The sequence below is a fragment of the Vanrija albida genome (assembly GCF_041260175.1).
Source record: "Vanrija albida strain AlHP1 chromosome Unknown contig_6, whole genome shotgun sequence".
NCBI classification, from domain to species: Eukaryota; Fungi; Basidiomycota; class Tremellomycetes; order Trichosporonales; family Trichosporonaceae; genus Vanrija; species Vanrija albida.
The window spans coordinates 1,669,211-1,690,537 of NW_027191425.1; the positions used below are offsets into that span (position 1 = coordinate 1,669,211).

The 21,327-nt window shown below is 62.0% G+C and overlaps 8 protein-coding genes across 8 annotated transcripts; 4 read left to right on the plus strand and 4 right to left on the minus strand.

The window, feature by feature from the left end:
* Positions 1 to 440: 440 nt before the first annotated feature.
* Q8F55_008035 (uncharacterized protein) lies at positions 441 to 2,276 on the plus strand (the record flags this gene model as incomplete). Its single annotated transcript, XM_069356439.1, has 1 exon — positions 441 to 2,276. The coding sequence occupies one exon, from the start codon at positions 441 to 443 to the stop codon at positions 2,274 to 2,276; it is 1,836 nt and encodes a 611-aa protein (XP_069206280.1).
* A 675-nt stretch (positions 2,277 to 2,951) lies between these two features.
* On the plus strand, positions 2,952 to 4,401 carry PPG1 (putative serine/threonine protein phosphatase; the record flags this gene model as incomplete). Its single annotated transcript, XM_069356440.1, has 7 exons — positions 2,952 to 3,189; positions 3,279 to 3,403; positions 3,635 to 3,903; positions 3,956 to 4,117; positions 4,164 to 4,248; positions 4,295 to 4,330; positions 4,381 to 4,401. The coding sequence occupies 7 exons, from the start codon at positions 2,952 to 2,954 to the stop codon at positions 4,399 to 4,401; spliced, it is 936 nt and encodes a 311-aa protein (XP_069206281.1).
* A 129-nt stretch (positions 4,402 to 4,530) lies between these two features.
* Q8F55_008037 (uncharacterized protein) lies at positions 4,531 to 5,450 on the minus strand (the record flags this gene model as incomplete). The annotated part of the gene is made up of 3 exons (XM_069356441.1): positions 4,531 to 4,772; positions 4,816 to 4,927; positions 4,962 to 5,450. The coding sequence occupies 3 exons, from the start codon at positions 5,448 to 5,450 to the stop codon at positions 4,531 to 4,533; spliced, it is 843 nt and encodes a 280-aa protein (XP_069206282.1).
* A 162-nt stretch (positions 5,451 to 5,612) lies between these two features.
* RPL6 (60S ribosomal eL6 domain-containing protein) lies at positions 5,613 to 6,893 on the plus strand (the record flags this gene model as incomplete). The annotated part of the gene is made up of 4 exons (XM_069356442.1): positions 5,613 to 5,659; positions 5,791 to 5,854; positions 5,909 to 5,990; positions 6,268 to 6,893. The coding sequence occupies 4 exons, from the start codon at positions 5,613 to 5,615 to the stop codon at positions 6,891 to 6,893; spliced, it is 819 nt and encodes a 272-aa protein (XP_069206283.1).
* A 131-nt stretch (positions 6,894 to 7,024) lies between these two features.
* Q8F55_008039 (uncharacterized protein) lies at positions 7,025 to 14,457 on the minus strand (the record flags this gene model as incomplete). The annotated part of the gene is made up of 13 exons (XM_069356443.1): positions 7,025 to 7,332; positions 7,387 to 7,780; positions 7,820 to 8,142; positions 8,183 to 8,444; positions 8,485 to 8,755; positions 8,794 to 8,928; positions 8,969 to 9,079; positions 9,118 to 9,215; positions 9,257 to 9,493; positions 9,722 to 10,056; positions 10,098 to 12,811; positions 12,848 to 13,862; positions 13,899 to 14,457. 13 exons carry the CDS (start codon positions 14,455 to 14,457, stop codon positions 7,025 to 7,027), a joined length of 6,762 nt encoding a protein of 2,253 aa, XP_069206284.1.
* Positions 14,458 to 14,745: 288 nt separating this feature from the next.
* Positions 14,746 to 16,208, plus strand: Q8F55_008040 (uncharacterized protein; the record flags this gene model as incomplete). The annotated part of the gene is made up of 4 exons (XM_069356444.1): positions 14,746 to 14,762; positions 14,811 to 15,031; positions 15,083 to 15,717; positions 15,756 to 16,208. The coding sequence occupies 4 exons, from the start codon at positions 14,746 to 14,748 to the stop codon at positions 16,206 to 16,208; spliced, it is 1,326 nt and encodes a 441-aa protein (XP_069206285.1).
* Positions 16,209 to 16,441: 233 nt separating this feature from the next.
* On the minus strand, positions 16,442 to 18,310 carry Q8F55_008041 (uncharacterized protein; the record flags this gene model as incomplete). The annotated part of the gene is made up of 6 exons (XM_069356445.1): positions 16,442 to 16,569; positions 16,607 to 16,674; positions 16,714 to 17,215; positions 17,284 to 17,571; positions 18,235 to 18,265; positions 18,305 to 18,310. The coding sequence occupies 6 exons, from the start codon at positions 18,308 to 18,310 to the stop codon at positions 16,442 to 16,444; spliced, it is 1,023 nt and encodes a 340-aa protein (XP_069206286.1).
* Positions 18,311 to 19,199: 889 nt separating this feature from the next.
* On the minus strand, positions 19,200 to 20,946 carry Q8F55_008042 (uncharacterized protein; the record flags this gene model as incomplete). Its single annotated transcript, XM_069356446.1, has 9 exons — positions 19,200 to 19,399; positions 19,448 to 19,471; positions 19,564 to 19,724; positions 19,766 to 19,963; positions 20,013 to 20,091; positions 20,179 to 20,489; positions 20,545 to 20,640; positions 20,715 to 20,785; positions 20,827 to 20,946. 9 exons carry the CDS (start codon positions 20,944 to 20,946, stop codon positions 19,200 to 19,202), a joined length of 1,260 nt encoding a protein of 419 aa, XP_069206287.1.
* Positions 20,947 to 21,327: the final 381 nt, after the last annotated feature.

The window sequence follows — 21,327 nt, forward strand, 5'->3', positions numbered from 1 at the left end:
CGCCGGCACGTTTGTCAGCGGCACATCTGCAGACGCCGAGACGACAGCATGTTGCTGAAACACAGGCTTGGGCAGGCTTGGGCCTAGCTATTTGTGTACTTGCATATCGCTCAACGCGCTAAACCCAGGCACTAACTTATCGGCTACTAATCCATTGGCCTGCAACAGCAACGTGGGTGCGGGCGAGTCCGAAGAACATCGAGAACAGTCGCGATCGAGCGCCTCCCGCTCGGCATGTGGACTGGTGACAACCCGGTGCGCTGCTACTGGCCACGTTTGTGGCGTGCATGCGGCATTTATCGCGGACCGAGAGGGGCAGCGGTCGAAGAGACCGAGGGGGCGTGCCGGGAGGAGGCCGGCGAGGCCAGCAGCAGGAAGAGATGTCAACTTTGTGAGTGCGACGACTGCGACGACGCCGCAACCTCACCACCTCCCTCGCGATGGGACACCACGGCCGCTACGCCATGGGCCACCACGGCCGGCACGCCAGCCGGACGCTGCTCGCCGGCGCGCTCCTCGTGCTGCTCACCCTCGCGCTGTGGCAGCTGTCCTCGCCCCCAAGCGGGCGGGGGCACCGGTTCGGCGCCTCGCGGCCCCGGGTGCGCGCGCACACGCTCACCGTTACCGCGGGGCGCGGCGCGCCGAACGGCGTCGAGCGGCCGATGCTGCTCATCAACGGCGCGTTCCCCGGCCCTCTGATAACCGCCAGCGTCGGGGACACGCTCCGCATCACAGTGCACAACGCGCTCCCGCCCAACACGTCGACCTGGGACAGCACGTACCGCGACCTGTTCAGCACGCGGGTCGACGCGTTCCTCCCCCCCGGGGCGGAGAGCGCGCTCGCGCTCCACTTCCACGGGCTGAGCATGCGGGGCACGCCTGGCGCGGACGGCGCGCCCGGCTTCTCGGGCCGCGCGATCCCGGCCGGCAGCAGCGCCGTGTACGAGTTTACGCTGGGCCCAGAGGACGCCGGGACGCACTGGTACCACTCGCACGCGGGGATGCAGCGCTCCGACGGCGTGTTCGGCGGGCTCGTGGTGCGCGGGGACGAGGCGCCAACGGCCGACGAGCACACCATCCTCCTGGGAGACTGGTACCACACGCCCGGGATCGACCAGCTCGCGTGGTTCCTCTCGCGCCGGTCGCTGGGGTTCGAGCCGACGCCGGACGCGGTTCTAGTAAACGGGAGGGGCGTGTACGACTGCGCGCAGGAGATGCGGCCGGGCGTGCGGGAGGCGTGTGACGAGCGGAAGGGAGGGTACAGCGAGGTCGGGCTGGTCGCTGGGCGGCGGGCCCGGCTGCGCCTCGTTAATACTGGCGCGGTAGGCCACCTCACGCTCTCGCTCGACGGTCACGTCCTCACCGTCGTCGCGGCGGACGGCACGCCGATCGTGCCGTTCACGACGACGCGCCTGAGCATAGCCCCGGGGCAGCGGTACGACGTGCTCGTCGACCCGCGAGCCGGGGCATTCTGGCTCCGCGCGGCGCTTGACCCAGAGTGCTTCAACGTGCCCAACCCTTCGGCCGTGTACGAGGGCGCCGCGGTGGTCCGCGTGCGGGGCGGGCGCGAGCCGCGCGGCCTGCCGACCAGCGAGGGGTGGGTCCCGGGCGGCGACGGCGACGCCATGGCCGGCGCGTGCCACGACGCCCCGATGCACCTGCTCGCTCCGCGCACGCCGCCCGCCCTGCCGACCGCGTACGCCATCAGCACGACCGTCACGGTCACCATGCCCAAGCTCGACACGCAGGGCCTCGTGCCGGTATCCTACATGAACCGGACGTCGTGGCGCGCCTCGGACACGCCGCTGCTCGAGTCATTCGCGGCGTCCGAGGCTCCGGCACCCGTCTTCCCGCTCGACCCGTACGCTGCGGCTCCGGCGCGCGGCGCGCTCCCGTTCGACCCGCAGACCCAGATGGTGCTGTACGCGCCGAGCAACAACGGCACCGCGCCGTGGATCGAGCTCGTCATCAACAACAGCGACGAGGCGCCCCACCCGTTCCACCTGCACGGGCACAAGTTTGCCGTGCTGGCCAGCGCGGAGGCCGCCGTCGGGTGGGGCGCGTACGGCGGAGACGCGGTGCCGCAGACCGGCCTGGTGCTGCGGGATACCTTCTCGATCCCGCGCCGCGGGTGGGCACGCCTCGTGTGGCAGATGGACAACCCCGGCGTGTGGGCCCTCCACTGCCACGTGCTGGTCCACATGGCGTCGGGCATGGCCATGGCCGTTGTGGACCGGCCCGAGGTGCTGGCCGCGGGGGTGGCCGGGCGACTGTAGCGTACCCGGTGCATTGTACAACAGCAGACTGCAGACGGACGAGGAGCCTCCAGTGGGTTCGGCTGCCATGTGCCTTAGAGCGGGAGCATTCAGCAGGTCGAGACTTTTGGCGGAGTTGGGTGGCAAGTGGACAGAGAGTACATAAGCATTCGCAGCAATCAGCAATCGACAAGAGAATGAGACGGATAGACGTAGGACAAGAAGAGAGAGGAGAAGCAGCAAATTTGAGTACAATGGGGTGTGTGGGGAGGGGGGACGAGTTCCATAGAGGCGCCTGTGGCAGGCCCACCTCACCTTGAGCTGGCTGGAATCGCTCGCAACATGCACCTCCCATTGTTGCATGGTATGTGGTCTTGAACATTGTCTACCTATTCACCTTTGCAAGCTGCCTGCAGCTTCGCCTCGCCCTTGGTAGAGTCGTGACAAGAGGTCACAGACGAGACAATGAACGCCGCCCGCCGCCGCTGCGCCACGCTCACAAGTCACCCGCCGCAGCCGCACTTGCCCAGGCACGGCTAAGTCAAACCCGCCGCCGCCAGCAACAATGCATCATCATCATCACTGATCATCTCTCAACAATCTCTCTCACTCCTTCACCTTTGCATTCACTCTCTCTTACCCTCACACACTACCACCACCACCCGGCACCCCCCGGCACGCCCGCATCGTCCATGCATGGCGCCCTTCGACCTCGATGCGTGCATCGAGCGGCTCAAGAACAAGCAGCTGCTCGGCGAAGCGCTGCTTCGCGAAATATGCGAGAAGACCAAGGAGGTGCTCATGCGCGAGTCCAACGTCGTCCACGTCTCGTCCCCCGTCACGGTCGTCGGCGACATTCACGGCCAGTTCCACGACTTGATAGAGATCTTCAGGATAGGTGGCTCGGCCCCAAACACAAACTACTTGTTCCTCGGTGCGTGTGCTGTCAGCGGCGCTGCGCTTCGGCCGACGCCGCCAAGCCGAACAAGCCGTCGCCCGGCACACCCATGCTGACCCCCGCAGGCGACTACGTTGACCGCGGACTGCACTCTGTCGAGACGATCTCGCTCCTCACGTGCCTCAAGCTCCGATACCCCGAGCGCATCCAGCTCATCCGCGGCAACCACGAGTCGCGTGCCGTGACACAAGTGAGTTTGTGCCCTGCGCCCACACACCCGGGCGCGACTGCAGAGATGAAGCTTTACAAAAGAGGACTCTGAGGGGCGTTGAAGCAACGTCGTGTGAAGGCCGGCGCTGGGCAGCGGTACACTGCTTGCAGGAACCCGCCAGCGTCGAAGAGAGAACGGATGTCTGAGCGTCGCGAGTCCTGGGTGTTGGTGTGGTCGCTTTGCACGCGGCTGCGTACTCACGATACCCAGACCTATGGCTTCTACCTCGAGTGCACGCGCAAGTACGGCTCGCCCACCGTGTGGCAGTACTTTACCGACATGTTCGACTTTCTGACGCTGTCGTGTGTCATTGACGACGCCATCTTCTGCGTCCACGGCGGCCTTAGCCCCTCAATCCACCACATTGACCAGATCAAGGTCATTGACCGTTTCCGAGAGATCCCGCACGAGGGCCCGATGGCCGACCTCGTGTGGTCGGACCCCGACCCAGAGAAGGAGGACTTTGCGATCAGTCCACGGTGAGTGGGCGGACGGGGGTCATGGCGTGGCGGCACAGCTGACGCGGAACAGGGGAGCAGGATACACGTTTGGCGCGTCGATCGTCAAAAAGTTCCTGCAGCTCAACGACATGAACCATGTGCTGCGCGCCCACCAGCTCTGTATGGAGGGCTACTCTGTGCTGTACAACGACCAGCTCAGCACGGTGTGGAGTGCGCCAAATTACTGTTACAGGTGGGGCTCGAGTGGCGTGCCGTGCCGTGCCGTGGCTGATGATTAGATGCGGCAACATGGCCAGTATCCTCGAGGTGTCGCCGGGTGGAGGCAGATACTTCAACGTCTTTGACGCAGCACCAGAGAACGAGGTGGGTGCTGGCGCGAGCTTGGCGAGACAGCACACTGACATTGCAGCGCGACGGACCTGCACAGCAGCAAGCATCGGCAAAGGTGAGATCGCGAACCATGCATACTGAACCAACGATGCTAACATGTTACAGGCAATAGAGTACTTTTTGTAGAGCCCAAGAGAGAAGTAGATATGATGGCAGAGAGACACGGAAGTCGACCACCCAGCATTTTGTAATGGCCAACAATGTAATACCCTGTGAATTGCGTGCGGTGCTGTAGTCGGAGCAGCTGTCCTCAGCCTACCACTCCAGATGGGCGAAGAGGTCGTCGACGAGGCCAAAGCTGCGCTTGACCACGACGCCGGGCTGGGGCGACATGACATGCTGGAGGGATGGGAGCCGCCACTCGTCCGTGACGCGCCACCGGCGGCACAGGAAGATGCGCTCCTCGTCCCAGTCGCCGCCGAGGACGGGCGTGAGCTCAAAGTACCGGCCAAACGAGTCGAAGAAGGACTCTTCGAGGGCGAGGGAGCGGGACTTCCCTGCGCGGGTCAGCTCACTCAGATGATCAGACGAGCTACCCACACGCCATGATGATCTCGGGGCCGAACGTGTCCCCCTCGGTCGGCACGCTCGGCGGCTCGGTGAGCTCGAGCAGGGTGCGCAGGAGGGGCGGGTACAGGTGGGGGAAGTAAACCTGGTGTGAGCTTCCGACCAAAGGCGCAGCTCACGAGGTCGCACATCAGGATGTGGGTGAACGGCCCGAGGGCGGCCACGCTCTCCACGTCCGCTCCCCAAGCAAGGGGCCGCGCGAGCACGTCGGCGCCGGCGCCGCCCTCGCGCGCGCGCCACGCCGCGATGCTCGCCTCGCAGAGGGGCACGACCTCGGGCAGGTCGGTGAGGACGATGCGGTCCGAGGCGGGGAGGTGGGACGCGAGGTGCAAGCTGGCCAGGGCCTGCCCCGAGCCGAGCTCGACGACGCGGTGCGGCCCCGGCCCAGAGAACAGGCTGCACGGGGGCTCGAGCGCGCTCCCGGGGGTCAGGTAGGCCACGAGCGCCGCCGTCGCCTCCCACACGCGCCCGGCGATGCCGTACCGCGCGATCGCGGCCGCCTGCCCGTGCGCGTCGGCGTCGGGCGTGGCTGCCGTCCCGGCGAGGTGCAGCGGCGCGATGTTGAGGTTGGGCGGGAAGTTGGGGTCGGCGTGCGGCGCGGCTGCCATTGCGGGGGGATGGGCGATTGTGCGCTGGGCGATGGTCATTTGTTGACGCTGAGGAGATGGCTCGGCCGTGACGTAGGGTCCGGGTGTCAGGGTCTGTGGGGGCGCGGGAATATCGGCGATTGTGCATAGCGCCGAAGGGGATGGGAGGTGCCACCAAGTATAATGCCGATTTTGAAATCTCCGCTGCAGTTTCGCGGACTTGTCGTACAGTGAGAGTGAGCCCTGGGTGAGCGAGGTCGCTCGCCTGGCAGAGGAGCAGCCGAGCCTCACTCACCCAGGCAGCCTGCCACCGTACGCTCGCTCGCTCACTCCCCTCCCCACCGCCCACCGCCGACGGCAGCAGCTACTCGCAAGTTCAGTCAAGCCAGACTCCCACAACCATCAAGTCTCTAGACACCACAAAAGTGCGCACCGAGCCCACACCACCTCCGTCACAACACCGCCCTAACGCTCCACAGATGGCTCGCTCCGCCCCTATCTCGCGCAACGTCGGCCGTCTGTCGCGCTCGCAGGTCGCCGCTAAGCGTGGCCTCTTCAAGGGTGGGTGTTTGGCCGGAGAGCGATGGCGAGGGAGGAGATCGCGAGGGATGGGACAGACGGGGACGGCCGGGACGGCCGGGAGCATGGCGAGGACGGCGTGTGTGCGCGCGGCGTCGTTCGGGCTGGCGTGCGATGGGACGCAGACGCACGCCAGTTCGAGGTTTGGCCGTTTGCAGATCTCCGACATCTACAACGACCAGCAAGCCGCGCGCACACGACGACCGACGGGAGGACCACGACGAGCGCAAGCAGCAGGAGCACCACTGACCCCCCGCAGGCAAGAAGACCGCCACTGCCCCCGCCAAGACCGAGGCCCCCGCGACCGTCGAGAAGACTGTCGGCGGCAAGGCCAACGGCGGCAAGCGCGTCATCCCCACCGCCAAGGCGTCCAAGTACTACCCCACCGAGGACGTCCGCAAGCCCAAGGTCTCGCGCAAGGCCGCTGGCAAGGCCAAGCTCCGTGCCTCGATCACCCCCGGCACTGTCCTCATCCTCCTTGCTGGCCGCTTCGCTGGCCGCCGCGTCGTCTTCCTCAAGCAGCTCGACTCGGGCCTCCTCCTCGTGACTGGCCCCTTCAAGCTCAACGGTGTCCCCCTCCGTCGCGTCTCGCAGGCCTACGTTATCGCCACCTCGACCAAGGTCGACGTTGCCGCCGTCAAGGTCCCCGAGTCGGTCAACGACGCCTACTTTGTCAAGGCCAAGGCCGCCAAGGCCTCCAAGGAGGGCCAGTTCTTCGGTGAGGGCGAGCAGAAGAAGGCCTTCCCCGAGGAGAAGAAGTCGGAGCAGAAGGCTGTCGACGCCTCCATCCTCGCCGCCGTCAAGAAGGTCGACAACCTTGGCAAGTACCTCAAGGCTTCGTGGGGTCTCTCCAAGTCGGACCGCTTCCACGAGCTCAAGTTCTAGGCGATCACTACAGACCTTGTTCTCGGGCGCGCGCGGGCATGGTGATGCATGTACTACCTTCTGCTAGCTACTAGCTACAACATAATGCCGGGATGTGAGGGCGTGCTAAACTATCTAACAAAACTACTAAACTACAGCCACGGCGCCCACCCAACGTACATAAGCGACAGGTTGACAATGCTCGTCGCCTCCTTGATCAAATACTCGACCTGGTTCGGCACAGTCATCTCGGTATCCCCAAGCGACACTCCGCGGAGCTTCTTCTTGATCGGATTGAGGTTCTTGTCGGCCTGCTTTTGGACGTCTCGCTCCTTCGATCGCGATGACTTGGTCCACTCGACAAGCGGGTCGTGGACGAATGCCTCGAGCACACTCATCAGCGACCCTTGGTTGGACCGGAGAATGTCCATTGTGATTTCCGCTGCCTTGCGGAAGACGCCTGAAGAATGCGTCAGAAGCGAATCGGCCGTGCACCGTGTGCCTCCACACTCACCCTCCACTCCGGTGACACCCAGCGCATCCACCATATTGTGCGTAAGCCGGAACGGCACCCGCTCCGGCACCTCAAACGTTTTGGCCTTGTCGAACAAACAATTCAAGTCGACATGGAGAGTGTCGCCCGTCAGGCCGTCAAACAGGATGTTCTCGCCATGCCGATCACCAAGACCAAGAACGTAGCCGATCATCGACATGACGGCGAGCGTGCGGGCATAGTTGGTGCGGCTCGTCAGCCACGCTGTTGGTTCAGGCCAATTCAGCAGGAACCATTCGTGGAACACTGTCGGGTGGTATTGTGGCAGAACCTTGTCTTTGAATGCCTTTGGCAGTTCCTGCTCAAACTTCTCAGTCTTGCGAGCCTGGTCGAGGGCATTGTAGATCTCGCCGGTCTGATGCACGTCAGCCTGACGCCGCCGGCAGCCACTCACGTAAACGCGCTTCTTGTGGCGCGCATAGCCTTGCTCAAGTAGGCTTTTAAGCGCGTTCGTGTTGGTGACCCATTCGATCAAGCCACATGTCTCGTTCAGCGGCATCACCGCATACGTGCGGATATAGAGGTGGCGGCGACGCGACTCGGACGCCGACTTGAGGAACTTGTTGATCATCGAATTGAAGTCCATCAGTCGAGCGTCCTTTCGCAGGTCGTCGTGCGGCTTGCACAAGAATGGGTAACGCTTGCCATCCGACCCAATGAAGATGAGTTTCTTAGGCTGCTGCAGCGAGGGCATAATCTCGACCTTGTCATAGATATCTGAAGCTTGTCAGAATAGCGCACAACAGGGGGCACTCACCAACGATCGTGACGGGCTGCACTGGGTATGGCCGATGTGTCTTGAGGGCCGAACCAGGTTGAGGCAATGTGGCGGTCAGAGCATCCTGCAGAGGCAGGATCATGGTCGAAGGGAACGCCGCCTTGACGTAGGTGTACTTCTTCGAGATGAGGGCGTCGCGAACCTTTGTCGACTCGGGCTTGTCTTCGGCCAGCCGGAGTAGAACACTCGATAGCTTCCTGGCATCGTTGATGCTCGTCTGCAGTTCCGACCTGCGTCCATCCTGCTCACAAATCAGCCCCAGCCGTCTGATGATCACTCACCACCGCCCTCTTGAGCACCTTCTCGGTGACCTCTCGTCGTTCTTTCCGGTTGGACTGCATGGCACCGATCGTCGTCCACAGAGATTGAGCGGGGTAATCCCTGATGACTCGGTAGACAACCTTGACAAGCGTCTCCTGGACCGTCTCGTTGGGGTGGGTAATTCGGGAGATGAGCTGCGGGAAGGCTGTGAGGAACTGGTAGGTCTGCACCTCGAAGCGGGCCTTCTCCATGAGGTTGTTGATCTTGATGAGCGCATCGGTCACGCCTTGCCTGGACGGTCAGCACCACACCTACCAACGGCCACCAACCTCTTCAGCTCCTTCTCCTTCATTCCCAGGTCAAGCCAGATAGTGAGAAGCCTCGGCATTGTCTGGTAGATGTACTTGACGCCGCATTGCAGCGCTTCAAAGTAGTGGAGACACGTGTGGAAGTTGTAGGCCGCCCTGCAACAGTCAGCCTGCCGTTGTTACGAACTCAACTCACATGCTCTCATGTAGGCGTCCAACAGACTGGCCACCAGCTTCAATCGCAACCCTCAAGCTCTCTGCCAGGGTGTCATAGTAGTGGCCCAGGTGGTAGCGGGGCGACTCGAGGCTGCGAGCGTCAGATGTTGGCAGCTATCCAGTACTCACGTCATTCCCAACTCGATGGCCTTCTTAAACCGGCGAATTACCACATTGTCATCGAAGCGGTCCGCCTCGTTGGCCCAACGAGCCTCCAGCAACGCAGCCTAGTCGTCAGTACCCACAGAACATGCGTTTGACTCCATACCTTTGCCAAGCTGCGGTCTCGACGGAAGTCTTCCTCAGTCTTGCGCCCATCTCCACTGCCTGTGAGGTCGACCACGCCATTACCGCTCTCGGACAGCTTGATCATGGTTGACACCGGATGCTCGAGCTCCCGGAGGGCCTTGACAATATTGCCGTTCTCGTGAACCAGCTTGGCTTGCTGAATGAACGCGAATGGTGCCTCGGCGTCCTGGGCCTGAAGGGCGGCGCTGTACGCAGTCTGGGCGTAGCCTGCTTTTCGAGCAATCCTGGCACTTTGGATCCAGGCATGCCCAACTTCAGGCCGCAGACGAGGCGATGAAACCAAAGAGAAGGCCGTTCGCCGCTTGCTGAGGATCTCCTCTCGAGCACGGAACGAGGGTAAGGACGTTTGGAACCGCTCAGCCAACGTCTCGATGAGGTTATTGGCTTGTCGTGTCTTGATGACCGAGGCATTCGCCGCGCTTACATCCTTGGGCTGAGCTTGTAATGCTGAGTCGGCTTGGTGGATCATCTCTACTTCACGCAGCATGTGCAGCTGTAAGATGGCCTCATATGCACGGGAGTACTCGCGGGTTGTGATCCCGGCTCCGATGCGACGACGAGCGACCGTTAGGGCATTGTCGACATCGCCGCCGAAGCGCATGGCCAGGAAGACGCCGGCGATGGGGGGAGGATTCTGAATTTTGCGGACGTCTTCCCAGTGGCTCAGCTTCCAAGGGGCCTCTGCCATGAACGGAGCAAGCTGATCCTCCCAAGAAGGGTTGCGACTGAGAACACCGCGGATATGAGTGCGGAGCGTGTCTGAAGATTGTCAGCAAAGGTGCACAGGGTTGGCTGCTTACCATAATGACCGAGGTTCTTGAGACACTTGAGCAGCCCGAGATGCAGGTTGATATCCTCTGGATGCTGTTGCAGTCGAACCTCCCAGCAGCTCTGGGCAGCTGTCCATCGGCCAGTACTCTCGTGTTCACGAATCTGGAGTTCAAGAGTAGGGCTGACAACGAAGGCTGATACACCCTCCATTCCATCAGGCTCGTCGAGTTCCGCATAGATTTCGTGCAGACTCTCAAAGTAAGTCTGAAGCTCCTTGTTCTCCCGCTTTTCGTTGTTGCGCAGGTGGACCACTCGCTCTTCGAAGTTTCGGAGGGATCGGGCGTATGCACGAGACTTGAGTGCGGCATTGGCGGCCAACTCGGTGTCGATGTTGGACAGAAGGTGTTCGACGGGTTCCAGGTGTGACGACCGCACCGTACGATCCGCGCGGGCTTGCCTAAGCCATTTACTCAAGTGATCCAACAGGTCGAAGATGACTTGGGAAGCGAGCATGCGCTTGTCCGCTGCCTGTCGAGCTGATCCGTCGTCGTCGCGTCCCGAAATGGGCGGCGCTGCTCCAACTTGATCACGGAGGACATCGTAAATCTCCTTCCTGATTCGTTCCGGAGCCTTGGAATCACCCGAGAGGAGGTCGTAGAGCACTAGGTGTGGCAGCAGATGGTGGGCCACTGCGACGTCCTGGTTCTTCGGCTCGCTGTTGAAGACCTTGAAAATGGCTTGGGCATCGCCATTGTGACCGCTTTTGGCAACACGGCCAATGAGGTCGACAGTCCAGGCTTGTACCCACTCGCGATATGTCTTCATCTGCGGGTAGATCGGGTATGTCGACAGTGTGTTCCTGTCCTGACTTTGCTGGAACTGTGCATCGAGCAGTGGCGTCACGGTCTCGAGAACATCCTTGCTGAGGCTCGCCCACCGCTCTCGGACTTTGAGAGGCACCGACGAATTGAGGTTGACGATACGCTTGTCGAAGCCACAGAACTTTAGCAGCTCCTGGATGGCATACGAGAGTTGCCTCTGATGCTTGGTGTCGTTCGTTGATCGGAAGGCGCCGACGAGGAGATCGGAAATAAGGCGTAGGGCAAACTGGACGGACTCGTCGTGGTCGTTGAAGTTGGACTTGACTGGCATGGACGTTTCATCGCGGAGGGCGACAAAGCGGTCGGGGTCGAGAGCGCCCAGAAGACCAAAGCATTCAAAGGACAGATCGTGGAGCTCATCGAGCTCAGCATCCCGGGTCACAGCACCCAGGAGCGAACGTACGACCTTGCCGACGATGGGGTCGAAAGTGTCACCGCGGGCGAGGGGGACGACATCTGAGTACTTGTCCCTCAGAAGATCGCGCAGTTCTCGCATCGAGTTTGTGGCAATGGCAACGTTCTTGTTGTTGGTTCGCTCGATCAACTTGTCCAAGTAGTCTCGAGTCGACCAATCTTTCCTGTAGCCAAGGAGAGTTCGAGACAGCTTCTTCAGCTCGGGAACGTGGTCGAAGCGAACAATGTCGTCGAGGAAGGGCTTGAGATTCGAAGCGTCGTAAGAGATTCTTGTGATGATGCGAGTCGCCGCCTTTTGCTCCTCTGGCTTGAACGAAGGCCACATCGATACCAGAGCTGCTATTGTTGGTCCGATAAATGGTCCGACGTCGGTGAAGCGCAGCATGTTGATAAATGTGTCCCAGGTGTTCAAAGTCTGGAGCCGGAGCTCCTCGACTTCAAGGGTGCTTTGAAGACTTGCAATGATCTGTGGGGAGAAGGAAGACATCGAGTCGCCGACCAAAGCGATCAATTCGCCGACACTGCGAATGATCTTACGACGGCTGTCTGCCGGGGTGCGGGGTGTCACAAGTTGCTCTGTCAAGGCAGCGAGAACACCAAGCATATGTGGCTTCAAGAAGGCGCCAAGGTCCCCGGCGTCGCTGTTGATGGCGGTCTCCATTCGCTGGATGGCGCCGAGAGCCTGCGTGGCCACCGCCTGCCGTTTGGGGTCCTCGTCGCCTAGTTCGATAACGACGGCCACTATCAACGGAACGACCGATGCCCGAATGTACTTGTCAAGCGTTGTGGCCGATGAACTTGAGCTACTGCTGATGAGGTCGTTGAGGAGAGTCCCGAGGAAGGCCATGGCCTGGTGGGTTGCACTTGGGGTGAGGAATATTTCGGCAAGAATGGCGCTTCCGTCTGCAATGAGGATGAGGCCCAGCTTGTCGTTGAAGATACTCGACAACATCTCGAGGGCAGCACGGTTTCGCTTGACCACCAAGGCAGGGACAACATACTTGCGAGCGAGATTGAAGAAGGCCTGGCGGCTGAGGCCGAGAAACGACATTGTCATGGCCACCACCTCGGGCCGAGGAATCAGATTCTCTGCCATGATAACGCTGATTCGAGAGAGGTATGGCGACAGCAGGTTGTAAGGCTGTTTGTTCCTATGCGCTGCAATGTCTAGCAGCTGAGTGTAGGCCAGGCTCCTGACTGGGCTGCTGTCTGAGCCGAATCGCTCAAGCAGCAGCTCTAGGATGTGGCCCAGATCCCGTTCTGTGGCATCGCGGCCGACGTCACCCAGTAGGCGCGTCGCCGTCTCCTGAACATGGAGGTTGCACTTGAGCAGCTCTGGGATCCTGTCCACAATCTTGCCCGTCCTGTCCACATTCTTGCCTGTTCGCTTTGCACCGTCGGGGTTGTTGGTCTGTGAGAGGAAGCGGTAGGCGGTTGAAACAAGGTGGCTTGGGGGTCAGCCTCTGCCTCTCAGGTCTACTTACCAAGCGGCAAGGCGTGCCCTTCGATCAGGCGACCTGGCTCCACGCCATGCGATTTGCATGAGCTGGTCCCAGGTCTGTCTCTGAATTGTCGCCGGGTCCAGATGGAGAAGGACGACACCGAGGGCTCGAAGAAGGGTGCGGTCGTCGCCAACCTCGGTCCAGCCGGAGAGCCAGGTGCTGGCAACATTATCAGGCAGTGGGTTGTGTGATGCTGAACACTGTCCAAGCGCGCAAGCCAGCTCAGGCGTAGTCTCGAGAAGCTTGAACGAGATGCTAGGGCCTAAAGTCGAGAGAGCGTTTGGTAGCGTTTCCAGAAGGTCGCCCTCGATGTTGAGCTCCGGAGCCTTGGTTCTCAGAATGTCCCTCACCCGTCGTTCGACAGGGTTCTCCTCGCGTTTCCGCTTCAGTGAGGTCGACGCCGGGAGGTGCATCACCCCGCCAATCTTCTGACGAACTGTCGCGTCGCCGCTGAAAGACGCTTGGTCCCTCCATCGCCCAAGGATCTCCGATGAGATCAGAGAAACGATGGCTGGCTGCGACACATGGTCTGGGATAGGCGTAAGGAGGAAGTTGATCGCTTCGCGCCCATAGACGGTGTTGAGGTTGAAGGTTGCCACTCTCGAATGCAAGCCCCACCACACGTCCCTTCGCAGGGCTGGCTCGGCGTGCTGCTCAACAGCTTTCAGCCAGCCTGCAAACGATTCCTGCCAATGGGTGTCGTCGGATTCTTCGAGTTTTGCAACAGCCATCGAGGCTCTAGATAGGACCTGCGAGACACGGACGACTCGCACCGCGTCCGTGACGACCGAGAGGTACCGTACTTGTCTTGACGGTGGCAACTGGGCTGCCTGGACGCCGAAGCTTGACAGGATGGACGCTACGTCGAGCACCGCGTCGTTGGAGAACGGAAGAGTGAGAGACAATTGAAGAGCGAAGAGGGCTGGAAGGTGGTCCGCGGACGTCGGCATGTCGCTGAATCCAAGGAGCGTCGGTCTCGGTTTCTGCTCGAGAGATTCTTCACAGTCAGCACGTCTCCTCTCAGCCCACTCACCTCTTGCGTACGCGCATAGCTCCCTGAGCACCCTCCACACGCGCCTCAGACCGCGCATGTACGTTGTCGCGTCCCCATCCGACATGTCACGGGCGAGGACGATGAGGATGCGCGCGGCCGTGTCGCAGAGGTCCTGGACAAGCGCGCCGGCGCCAGCGACGTCCTCGTACTGCGCGACGGCGATGAGTATGCGCGTGATGATCCAGGCGTAGAAGGGCTGCTGCGGCGCGGTGTCCTTGGGCGGAAAGGCGAGCAGCAGCTCGGGGTGGGACTCGGCCTGGCGCGAGAGGATGGAGAGGGTGAGATGGGCCTGCTCCAGGCCGACCTGGGACGCCTGGCCAGCATCGCGGGAGGCCGGGCTGATGACACACGCGTTGAAGAGCACCTCGATGAGCTTGCGGAAGCGCGACACATCGACGGCCGAGGCGTCGCCTTCCCCCTTGGCCGTGCTCGTCAGGGCGTGCGCCTCGCGGAGCAGCTCGTCGAGCAGCTCTGCTGAGCCGGGCGCGGGCTCGTCTGTTGGTACCATGGCATCTGTCGTTTTCGGGGGATGCGTCATGGTGGTGTCAGTGTTGTCGAGCGAGGCATTGGTGAGGTGCCGGAGGGTGTGAGGGAAGGTAGGGAAGGTGCGAGATGTAGCTGTTTGTCCAAAATCCGGCGCGTCGAGGTTCAAGTCCACTCAGCTGGGCAAAACAACAGACTGTGCGAGCGTGGGGACCCCGGAAATCCCACGTGGATTTACTTCCGCCGACACTCACCAGTCTCCACTTCTGCAGCGGCTACGACAATGAGATGCGTCCCAACAAGACTGCATCACCGAAACAGCTCTCAACGCCTGGCCAACAAGATGTCCAAAAAGTCCTCGTGAGTGTGGAAGTGTACAGGGCACCGGGCAGTGCTGACCCGCCCAAGCAACGACCTGTTGGTGAAGGTGCGGTTCGAAAACCCGCTGCCGGACCTGCCGTTCCCCCCAAAGCTCCTCAATGTGTCGACCGACATCCAGCGGCTGGGCGAGCCGAGCTATCTCAACCAGCTGGCGTCGACGACACCATTCCCCATGCTCGTCGACTCGGAGATGGGCATGCCGATCGACCTGAACGAGTTTGAGGGCGTGTGGGATGGCAACGAGGCGGGTGAGTTGAATCGACGGCCCATCTCAGTTGTAAACCAACTGACGTCCCCAGCCTTGAACCCCGTCACGGACGCCTCGCGCGTGACCGACGCGGCCGACCTTGCGCTCTTGACACCCCTGCGGCTGGCGGCTGCGACGAACGGCGTGGGCCCGGCGCCAAAGGCGAACGAGGTGACGTGGATGCGCAACTCGTCGTACATCCAGCGACGTGACGGCGCGAAGAAGCGCCGGGCGATGGCGCTGAAGAAGGAGGAGATTGTGGACGCGTCCGAAGCGGCGCAGATCATGACCATCGACAAGACGTTTGCCGACGTGCGCGCCGAGGCGGCCGAGGACATGAAGCACCCCGACCCGAAGCGCAAGCACCTGCGCGTCGTGGAGACGTACGACATCCTGCCCGACGACGACGCATGGTCCAACTCGTACATCATGATCAAGTTCCCCGAGCGGCCGTCGGTAGCGACGTCGAGCGACCCGCGTGCGCAGGCGTCGGGCGAGCGCCTGAGCCGCGCCGTGCTCCGCCCCATCCTCGAGGACGACCAGCAGATCATGGAGTTCTTCCTCCCCAAGGAAGAGGACCTCGGCCGGGTCAGCGAGATGTTCGAGAACCCGATGGACGAGGCTGCCGTGGCCACCATGTGGGACACGCTGGCCGAGAGCGACGAGAAGGTCGACGAGGTGTTTCCTGTGAGTTGGCGTTTTCATGTGCTTAGCTCACACCGCAGCACACGGCGTACGACAGAATACGCAACTACGAGGTGGTCGGGCAGGGGGAGCCGTCCAAGGAGGTCATTATCACGTTTGTCGAGGGCGACGACGACGAAGACGACATGTTTGGCGACGACGACGACGACGAGGACCAGCCGGCCAAGAAGAAGCGCAAGGGCGTCTACTTCAAGCAGCTGAGAATGAGAGCTCAGCTGCGCAAGATGCGCGCCAGAGGCCGCGACGAGGAGCGCAACGAGGACGTGTGGGACAAGATGCGCGTCGGCGCGCGCGACCCCACTGCCGACGAGGTCGAGGCGCGCACCGAAGTCGTCAAGTCTGTGGCCGACCCCCAGTGGACCGATGAGCAGCTGCACATCTTGCGCAGCACCGACGCTGGGAACGCGCCGGAGGACGGGCGCTCGCCCGACGAGGAGGTGGGGCACCTGCTGGCCGAGGAAGACGATGACTAGGGCGTGTCAAAGTGTTGTTGTCGGCTCTACATGCATAACGGTAGCTCCACTGGCTGACGACTGACAAGCTACGTTATTCATTTCAGCGCCTTGCGGCATGGCAGGTATGGGTTATGGCTAGGCTGTGCTGCCCGCTTAACGAGCGACAGGTATGACTATGGTCTTCTTGGTATGCGCGTCAAAGGATTATAAGGTCGTCGCCATGCTTTCGTCTTTCTCTCGTCTATCCGCCTCTAGTTGCACACGCTCGAGTAGGCGTACTTGTGCTGGGTCGGGTTCTGGGGGATCCACCCGCCGGCGAGGCCGCCGGCGTACGACCACTCGTCGGCTTGCTCAGTCTTCCACGTCCACATGATCCAGCCTGCGCGTGTGAGTAGACTTTGCGGCGGAACACGCACCTTGGCCGTTGTTCTCAAAGCCCTGCGTCTGGATGTCCCAGAACTGGCGCATGAACTCCTTGAAGTCGCTAACGTCAGCTCGTGGCGCCCGGCGGGCCGCGACTCACCCCCGCAGCTGGTTGGCCTTGCCCGTCAGGCCCTCGCACGAGCCGACGCGGCTGTAGCCGGGGTAGCTGCCATCGTAGCGCGCGCCGACGCCGCGGCCGTTGAGGTACTTTGCACAGTCGGTGGCGGCGGGGCTCCACTCGCCGACGACGACCCACAGCGGCGACGAGCGGAGCGAGTTTGCCTCGGCACACACGCCCTTGACCTTGTCCTGCCACGACCACTGGAGCATGCTGGGCGTGAAGCTCTGGTAGTAGTGGTGGTCGAGGAGCATGCTCTCAAAGTTGGGCTCGGTGTACGCTCCGTTCCAGTAGGACAGGGGCTGGAACGCGTCCGATATGATGATGGCGAGGCCCGACTTTGCGCCGGAGCCCTGCAGCGCCCACGGGTAGCGCGTGGCGCCGTACGCGTCGTAGTAGAACTGGCGCGTGGTGCTGAGGAGCTCGGGCGAGAGGTAGCCAGCGGGCTCGTTGAGGATGCCGATGGAGGTTACGACCTGCCAGTCTGGGGGCGTGCGTGAGCCGGGCTGGTGGCGGAGGGGTGTGGGCGGAGGGGTGGGGGCAGGCACTCACAAGACGGGTCAGAGTACTTGAGCGACAGCTGGCCGAGGACCTGCTTTGTGACGGCGAGGTTGTTGCGGTCCGTGTGCCAGCGCGCATCGCCCTTGTGCCCCGAGTTGTCGTACCCGTTCTGGCTGCCGGGGGCCGTGTGGAGCTCGACGAGCACCTTGAGGCCGTGGTTGCGCGCCCAGCCGATCGCCTTGTCGAGGTATGGCGCCTGGCCCTGGATGTACGGCTCGCCCGGGGCGAGTGCCCAGGCGTAGTGGGGGACGGGGATGCGGACGTGGTTGAGGCCCGCGGCTGGGCGTCAGCTAGCCGCCTACTTCTGTACCCACCGGCGATCTGCGCAAAGTCGGCCTCGGTGTAGAAGCTGTCCCAGTGCTGCTTGAGCCGGGCGGCGGCGACCCCGCGGTCCTGGTACGCGCCAAACGTCCACTCGTCCACGATGCCGGGGTTGCCGGTGCCGTCGTAGAGCGAGGGCGTGATCCACGGCTCGGTGACGAGCCACTGGGGGTCAGTGGGGTGGGGAGGGGGCGACTCACGCCGCCGAGGTTGACGCCGCGGATCTTGTCGCTGCCGTACGGCCAGCCCGTGTTGACGCTGCGGGGGGAGGGGGCGGGGGAGGCGCTGGCCAGGCCGACGAGGGCGAGGGATATCAGTGGGAGCATGGTGGGTGGGGGGGGGGGGAGGTGTAGACAGTGTGGTGGGGAGAGGGAAGACGGACGAGCCCGAGTAAAATCAGTCGCGACCACACTGCAGCCTTTATGTCTTCCCTCGCCAGTTGTCTTCCCTCTGCCTGCCAGTGTTTGCATGCCACAAGAGATCTCCTCTGACTCACTCGCGTCCAACAAGCTCAGCAGTGCACACCCGCCTCGAACAAGCTCAGCTGCGGCACCACGCAGCGGAGGCACGGGGCACGGTGGGCGGAGGCGGCTGACGACCCGACCCGGCGGCAGTGCCTACGGCGGGAGAGCACGACGCCTGCGCTGTGCCGCTGCGTCCGTCAGCAGCGCCGACGCGCGCTGACACTCACGTACATATTGTACACGCACATTCCGCCTGCTCAAGGTTGCCGAGGCACCCCTTGAATACCCATGCGTGTTTCACTGCTGCGTGCGGCGAGCGTCGCTGCCTCCGGGTCGTCCGGCAGGCGCAAGGTTTGCGCTAGTACGTCTGGTTAGGTGTCACCTCGTGCACACCGCGACGCACCTCGCTAGCTATGTTTAGCTGGTCGGCGCTGCTGCGCGCTGCGCTCGCCGTCGTCACGTCGGACGTCGCGACGGCGACGCTGCGGCCGTGCCACACGTGGACTGAGCTTGTTTGGTTCCATTAGACTTTGGGCGGAGGCATTTGAACGCTTGATTCGTTAACACGTCTTGTTTACGCCCATTTAATCGGCACCAGTCAGCACCAGCCAGTCGCACCTTGGCCAGCTTGGGGCGTTTGCATTCACCACTCCCGCCCCCTGGGCCTGGCCTGTAGCACAAGATGAATGCAATCGTGTTCACTGAAGCTGGCAGATGGCAGCTGGCTCAATCGAGCAGGCTTGGCCAGCCGCCTGCCATCCGCCAGGGACCCGCAGGCGCACAGACGTACGACGGTGCGGGACGTGCAGTTTCAGGACGAAGCCACAATCGACACCCACCCACACCCACACCCACACTCACATTCCGGCTTCCGGCGCCGCTTGGCCTATTGCCGAGGCAACTCGCTCGTCCTAGCGCAGCATCAACAATCCGTGGGGCACGCAGCATTGTGCATTGCCACTGATGCGCTGCGTGTTGGGGCCAACGTGGCGCGTCCAACACCCGATCACCCGATACACCTGGTTCTGCTCGCCGCCGCTTCGCGGCCGGCTCGCGCCTCGTCGACATAATACTGGTCATTACATGTCACATAACACTGTTGTTGCACTGGGTCTAATGGTATCATCTCTGCTCACCCTGCTCCTCCAACGCCGTCTCGTTCGTACTATCCTCCCACCCCTGCCAGCCGAGGACAAAGAAGCTGCCAACAACCAACGACGCGCCGGCGACCGACATCATCGTGATAGAGTCCTTGGCGCCGGGGATAAACAAGGAACCGAGAAGCGCGAACGGGATCGTGAGCGACAGGCCAATCGTGACAACTGTGGGGTCAGTAATTGCACACTAGCCTGAGACATTCGTATACGTACGCATTGGAGTCGTCTTGAGCATGGCTGAGACAGTGTTAGCTGATGTGCACTCCCGAGCAGTGGCACGCGACCGTGCAGGCGCGCAGGCGCCGCGCGCCACCCCACTGCCCACTCACCAAGGACGTAGAGATAGTCGCTCGACAGCGTAATCAACATGTTGACAATGACAATGGTCCACGCCGTGCGCGTCGGCGGGAGCTCAAACGTCTCCCAGTTCAGGTAGTGAAGAATGGGGAACACGGGGATCAGGAAGATGATGTTGAACAGGCCGGCAAAGCTGAGGGTGTCAGGGGCGTCGCGACCGTGGCAAATACCTACCCAAGCATCAACTGAGTGTCCGCCTTGGACTCGTCGCCCAGGCGGACCTTGAGCAGAATGACATAGATCGAGTAGAACATTGCCGACAGGAGCGAGGCAAGGTCGCCTAACACGGGATGGGTGGGCATGTCGGCGGCGTTGACGAGGTTGCGGCGCACGGTCGAGTCCGAGTGGGTCACGAGAATGACGCCAATGAAGCTGGTGCGTCAGTGCATGGACACGACCCGGCGCCTATGCATGGACCCACCTCGCCACCGCAGAAAACACCTTGGCGCGCGTGATAACCTCGACATTGAAGATGCGGCCTAGTGTGAGGGTGAAGAAGCCTATTCGGACGCGTCAGCAAACACACTTGACCGGCTCCGAATGACGCGCGCGCCACATGAGCACGCCATCACTGATGGCTTACTCACTGGTTGTGGAGCTGAGAATCGTGACCGAAGCGACACTCGACCATGCAAGAGCAGCGTTGAGCGACCAGTTGGCGAGGAACCATACTGCGCTCCACCACGCGGCGACTTCGGCCGTCTCGCGGACGGTGAGCTTTGCGTCGGGATCGGCAACAAGTTCTTCAGGGATCGCGTCGTGGGCATCGACTGGGTGCAGCGGCACGCGTGGCGACGACGGCGAGTGCGAGCGCGCCAGGACAAGCGACGGGCGGCGTGGTCTGTGGGGGGTAGTCACAATGACCTCTTCCTCTTGTGACACGACGAGGTAAGACTGCCTGTGGGTGGGTTAGACATGAATTGGGAATGGAGCGCGGTGCTCGCGCGACTCGCCTATCGTGGTCACGCGAGAGGTGGCCCTTCTTCCAGTAGCGATATGCTGCTGGGATGAGGTATACTGCGAACGACGACGTGTTGAGGTATGTTATTCTGCGTGGGCGCGTGTCAGCGAGGGCGAGGGGGTTTGATGCAACGCGACGCGGCGCGCAGAGAGATAAACATACAAAAAGGGCTTGTTCCAGCTATCTTGGCCCGTCTCTAGGTCTGCCGTGATAAAGTTTGAGGCTGTCCATAACTGGGTGTGTGAGTGGTGGTGCAAGGTCGAGGAGGACGTACCAAGACTACTGTGAGGAGGAGACCGACGCCGACAGCATAGCGCGACGCGTGAGGGAAGAGGCCACCGCGGTTCGAGTCGCCTGGAGGCATCCTCTTTGGGAGGAGCGGGTCGCTCTCCATCCGGACGCGACTGTATTGTAGCTAGTGCGGGCGGGCGCGAGATGCGCTGCGTTGAGAGAGTGGCGAGGGGGGGAGGAGGGGGGGTGGAGGGTATACCGACGGCGACGACGTTTAAGTATGATAAGTTGTGGAATGAGAATGGAGTAGACTGAGACTGGCCGCGCTTTGTCGAAACAATCCAGGGAGCAAACTGAGCACGCACCCGGGATGGTGGCTGCCTGGGCTGGCTGGCTGGGTGGGTGGATCGCGGCAGGGTGCAAATTCGCAGTTGCCGCGGCTTCCTCGCTCGCCATCGCTTCAAAATCTGACGACGATTAAAGACTTGTGGGGCTCCAGGCACAACAAGGGCTCGATTCGGGATACTGCTCAGCTGGGCATTCA